We start from the raw sequence: 6000 nt of genomic DNA, 5'->3' as shown, positions 1-6000 counted from the left end.
AGCAGTCGGGATATATTACCGATCAGCTGACCAGGATGGTGATAGAGACGGAGTTGTTGCTCTGTGGATCCCTGACACAGCCCTGAACTTAGGGACTCAGAGTATCTGAGCACCTTGAATGTATTTGCCCTCCTGCCATTACTGTGAGGCGGGGCAGGGCTATTATCTACCTAAGCAGAGGCTTGCAGACAGCCAGTGGCTTGCCCATGGTCACAGACGACAAGGGAATTAAACCCACCTGTCCTGAGTCACGGAGCAGTGCCTAGACCACAGCACCAGGCTTCCAGCCATCTGAGTGGTGACAGGCCTGGATGGAATCTCTGCTGCACCTGCAGAGCTCCCCCTCCCGGCCATGCTGTACAGAGCAGGGATGGCAAAGAGCCAGTTACAGAGGTTGGATTCTCTGGCCTGTTCTCCCCCTGCCTCAGCAGAGTTGGGAGCAGCCTGGGCACTTGGCTAACTTCTGCCTGACTTTAACAGCTTCCAAGAGCACAGCACACTCGGGCGATGTCAATGCGGATCAGGGCCACCACAGAGTGTCCCCCGGGGGTTTGAGGTAGCTCTGCAGGCGCCCTGCTCTTCCCTCAAGTGTTCTTGCCATGACTTACTCTCAGGCTGGAATATTTAAAACAATTGCTCCCTTTGAAGGGTCAAATTTATTCAATCTTCTCCAAAACACAGGGTCTCCCACCCCCCAACTTGACCAGTCTGCTTTACACATGAACAACCTAACATCCTTGTTGCTGGTGTCTGCATTGCTTCAGACGTGCTAGAACCCCTTTTCCCTTGAGCCCCTCCCCCACATCTCTTACCACTAGGCCCTGCCCCCAGCTGCTCAGCTTCCCCTGAGGCTCCGTCTCCTGGCCATGCCAGAGCCAGGCCCTGGTAAGAGCTACTGTAATGTTCTCTGATCAAAATATGACCATATAGATCACTTCCACAACCACTGTTATATATTTGCAACACACTTGGACAAAATGTGGCATGTAAGATGTCTATGAAAAGGTTATGATTTGCTGCTTATGGTTGTGCTATCCGTATGCATGTATCATTCTTGTATTTGAAGGTATGACTATTGGCTCTATACCTGGATTTCAAATGTTTGCTCCTGGAGTAATGCCCACAAAGTAGTTAGCCTGCAAATCTTGGAGAGACTATTCAGATTAAGGGCTCATCAAGAAACACTTAACTGACAATGGACCATGGGAGACGCCCATTTACACGGAATGGACTGTCCTGCAAAACTTCTGTCCGGGTATAGGTAATGATTTCCTGCTGTGACTAAGCAAAATTATGCATGGAGATGTGACTTGGTCATGTGATTCCAAACTCCATCTTTTCACATGTAATTTCCCCCTAGCTGTGCTGAGGGCTGTGTTAGAAACAGTAGGTTTCCCTCCACATGACTGATGCTATAAAATTCTATAAAAAGAAACATCTCCATTTTGCTTCTTTCCTGCTCAAGCCTCTATACTATGAATTTATATGAATGGGAGTGTTCTAACCAATGGACTGAGGGCTTTCCAGTGATTTGGAAGCAACCAGAGACTTGTCAAGCCAGCAGCTTATTCCATCACTGCTACAAACCTGAAATAAGAACTTTTCACTTATTGCACGTATTTGACTCCTTTAACCAATTTTAACTCTAACCTTTCTTTCTTTCTTTCTTTCTTTCTTTCTTTCTTTCTTTCTTTCTTTCTTTCTTTCTTTTTATAAATAAACCTTTAGATTATAGAAATCAAAAGATTGCATCAGCATGATTTTTGGGTAAGATCAGAGTTATATATTGACCTGGGTGTGCGGCTGGTCCTTTGAGATCAAATGAACCTGTCATTACATTAAATTTGTTCTAACGAACCACACATCTTTAATCTAGTGTTTTTGATGGGGACATAAGGACTGGAATATGTAAGGCAACTGCTTTTATGACTTCTTGTTAGCCATTGTGGTGAAACAGAAGTTTACTATGTGGTGCTGGTTTGGTGTATCTCACAGGAGAATAACCACGACTTTGTGGGTCTCTCTGCCCTTTTTCTCAGCAGTTTGTCCCGTATTTGGTATTCACAGTTGTGACCCACAAAAGCACAGTTACAGCTACCCCAGGAGCCCAGGCTGCTTTGGGGATTCCCAGACTCTCCACCTTCTCTGGGGATGTGTCCTGAGGGGCAGGGACATAGCCTGGGGCATTCTCTTGTCCCCCCAGTCACCTGCCCAGGGCAGCTGGAGGATCTGAGGCTCCTCACAGAGGCTCTGGCTCCCTGAGCAGTTCTTTCCATGGCCTGGCTCTGGCTTCTGGCCTGGACAGGGGGTGTAGCTTCAGTGGAAGAGGAGGAGCAGGGAGTGAGGCCTCTAGGGGGAAGAAGAGGGGCAGGGGCAGGGGCAGGGTCACCGAGGGGACCCGGCTCCCGGCCTCTGTCCCGCTTTTGCCTTTTGAAAAGGTGGGCACCCTACACTGAATGGGCTGGGCTGGGATAGGAGCTAGCTGGGCCTGAGGTGAGGCCAGTTTCCTCTGTTTCACATTGCTGGGGCAGCACAAATGGAGCGGACGGGGAGGGAACCTCGGCCTGAGTCTCTTACCAGGACTCCTGTCAGACCATTACTCACACATGCAGCTCTGCCCTGCCTCGGTGGGGAGTGGACTGAGTAGGTGTGCTGTGTGCAAAGCCAATAATGGAGGGGTTCAGTGAATGGCTTCTCTTTATGATCCTGTGTTGATCATTTCTCTGACACCACTCAGTCACAAGCACCTTGACTGAGTGTGCAGGGGAAAACGGAATGACTGTGCCCCTTGAATAGCCCCTGTCCCCAGCTAGTGCAGCACCCATGGGTCATGCTGAATCCAGAGCGCTCAGAAATGGCCAGGACTAAGACTGCAGAACAGGTCTGCCGCTTTTTTCATAGCCCTTGGATGTTTAGTCAGACATGGGCCAGTGACAGGCCATCAGTAATGTGAACCAGCATCCACATCCCTTCCCTTTATTTACTATTGACAGGAATTGTGAGGTTGGAGTAACCATGGATATGATTCTTTATGGGCCAACATTCCACCCCCAAAAAGTTACTCAGTAAATGCTGCTGCCTGCCTTGGTTTCCTCCCCCAGTGTCCAGTCCTCCCTCACCATCCCTGTCCTCCCTCACCAGCCTTAGACCCTGTCTGAACCTCTCTATATAGTGGAGATAAATAACTCATGTCATCTTGGATATAAGGGTCCAGGATGGAAGCGGTGGCCGATGATTTTCATCTCCCATGTCACTGGAGCCAGGTGGTGAACTGACCCTTCACTTGACGAACACCTTGATTATCCTCACACGAAGTTGTTTGATTTTCACGCTGTACACAATTGGGTTCATCAGCGGGGGGAGAAGCAGCGAGATGTAGCCCAGGAGAATCTGCAGCATGGGAGAAGAGCCCTTCCCAAAGTACTGTATCACAGTCAAGCTGATATCTGGTGTGTAGAAGAGCAGGATGGCACAGAGGTGGGAGACGCAGGTGTTCAGGGCCCTCAGGCACTCCTCGTGGGACGCGATGCTCAGCACTGTTTTGAGGATCATCACATAAGAGAGGAAGATGAGCAGCGAGTCCAACCCCATTGTTAAGAGTTTAGTAAACAAGCCATAGATGACGTTGACTGTGATATCCGAACAAGCCATCTTCATGACCTCCCGGTGAACGCAGTAGGAATGGGAGAGGACATTGACTCGACAGTATTGGAACCGTTTCAGGAGAAAGGGAAGTGGAAGTATTATGACCATCGCTCTTAGCACAGCCACCAGTCCCATCTTGGCTATTCTCGGCAGGGTTAAGATGGAAGCATATCTCAGCGCGTTATGGATCGCGATGAAGCGGTCAAAGGCCATCAACAACAGCACAGAAGATTCAATGCACTGAAGCAAGTGGATGAAGTAGAGCTGGGCTAAACAGGCATCAAGGCTGATCTCCCTAGAGTTAAACAAGTATGTTCCCAGTATCGTCGGTATGGTGGTTATCAATATGCCAAGGTCTGTGACGGCCAACATGGAAAGGAAAATGTACATGGGCTCATGGAGGCTTGGATTCATTTTTACAGTGAACAGAATGACTGAATTTCCTACTATCGAAATAACATAAATGAAACAGAAGGGGATAGAAATCCAGAGATATGCGTCTCCATGACTCGGTAGTCTAGTGAGAAGGAATATTACAGATTTAAATGTTGTGTCATTGACAGCTGACATATTCTACTGGGTAGGTCTGAGGAATTCTGAAATGTTCTTTCTAAAACAAAAGAAAGAGGAGATTAGATGATATTTATCAAGTAATTATTCTGCTCTCAGTGCAAGCCTAAAGATTCCAAGAGCTCAAGGTAAATAAGCAAAAACATACTCTGGGATTTACATGGATCTGATTAGCCACACTGGATCAGACGTGTAGTTCATCTACCCCAGTAGCCAATGGCCATGTCCAGATGATTCAGAAGAAGGTGAAAGAAGCACTGAATTAGGCACCGGTGCCAGGGAGTTTCCTCCTGACACCCACTAGTTAGACATATTTTGTGGTGTAAATCAGGAAGGTTTAGAGCCTCTCCAAAAGATTTTTAAAACAATCCTCTCTACCATAATTGGATTTTCTTGTTACTCAGTCCCTCTTTGAATCCTACTAAGCTCTTGGCCCCATTGATACCTTGTGGCTGTGAATTCCACAGCCTACTTGAGCACTGTATGATTTTAACATTGTGACCTTAAAACATAAAAACATAAGAGTGGTCATACTGGGTGATACGAAAGGTCCATCTAGCCCAGTATCCTTTCTTCAGCAGTGGCTTATGCCTGGTGCCTTAAAGGGAATGAAGAGAACACATCATCATCAAGTGATCCATCATCCATGAATTTATGTAGTTCTCTTTTGAACTCTGTTATACCCTTCACACAGACACCCTTTCTGGCCCTCCACTTCCGAATGTGGCCCCTTGTATCATGCCATGTGTGTAAATACATGGTAAGTGCATGGTGAAAACGGTCATTGTATTTATTTGTCCTGCACTGATGTTATTTTTAAATGTGTTTTATAGCTTCATTGTATGAATTATTTTTTGTGTGCCCCTGACAGTTCAGATTATGCAATTGCCTCTTTCCAGCATATCAGATCATTTTTTAGGGTCAGGTCCTTAATTCAATATAACAGTGATATCAACAGCCACCCGCCAGAGTTTCATGTGTAAATTCAATCAGAACCAGGCTCTATTAACTCACCCTTACCAAATGCTTCCAGTGATATACTCTGACCCACAAGAAACCCTCCAAGAGAGGCTGAAGTGCTTTGCCTGGCCAATTTTGATGGAATCCAGAGACTTCGATCATCTTACAGGTTTCTCTTTATACCCCTGGGACCTGCATCCTCTGCACATGCAACAGTCTGTAGATATTTGGAAAATAACAAGCTAACACTGACAGTTATTTCAGCTGGGCAGGGGAGTTGGCTTCACACATGGATCAATACTACACAGGTATTGCACTAATATCAACTTGAGTGTACAAGTTACTTCAACCATGCTCATGTAATTGGTGACTGGGGTCAATTACATACAGCTACTATACCACTGCCCTTTCCTGCACCTCAGCTAAACTGTTTGCTGAAACACAGACCGGAGGTTCTGATCTCTCATGACTTTTTGGAAATTCTTGCACAAGTCTTGCAGAGTTATTGAGTGCACGACTCTGAGTGTAAGTGTTAGAATCAGCTTCTAGTCAGTTACCAGGAGACAGTATCCCTGCTCCTTCCGGCAGAGATTCTAACAACTCTGCTGCTGGCTTTGGATATACAGGCATGGCATGAAAGTTTGGTTTGTAATGTCTGTATTACAATGAATATTTTTGGCATAACATTTACACGTATTTACCTTAGTACACACATGACAACCACAGGTGCTGAACCCACTCGGACCTGCTCAGCAAGCACAGTTGACCCACAGTGGGCTGTAACCCAGTGCCCAGTCTGAGGGTGGGAGAATGGAGGGATTCCAT

The 6000-nt window shown here is 46.6% G+C and overlaps 1 protein-coding gene across 1 annotated transcript; it reads right to left on the bottom strand.

Annotated features, from left to right (window-relative positions):
- Window positions 1–3279: 3279 nt before the first annotated feature.
- LOC135895221 (olfactory receptor 51G2-like) lies at window positions 3280–4215 on the bottom strand. Its single transcript, XM_065423297.1, has one exon. It carries the CDS (start codon window positions 4213–4215, stop codon window positions 3280–3282), a length of 936 nt encoding a protein of 311 aa, XP_065279369.1.
- Window positions 4216–6000: the final 1785 nt, after the last annotated feature.

The sequence above is a fragment of the Emys orbicularis genome, chromosome 1 (genome assembly GCF_028017835.1).
Source record: "Emys orbicularis isolate rEmyOrb1 chromosome 1, rEmyOrb1.hap1, whole genome shotgun sequence".
In the NCBI taxonomy this organism is placed as follows: Eukaryota; Metazoa; Chordata; order Testudines; family Emydidae; genus Emys; species Emys orbicularis.
Note: the sequence above shows the minus strand (reverse complement) of the source record. Positions and strands in the feature narration are given on the sequence as shown.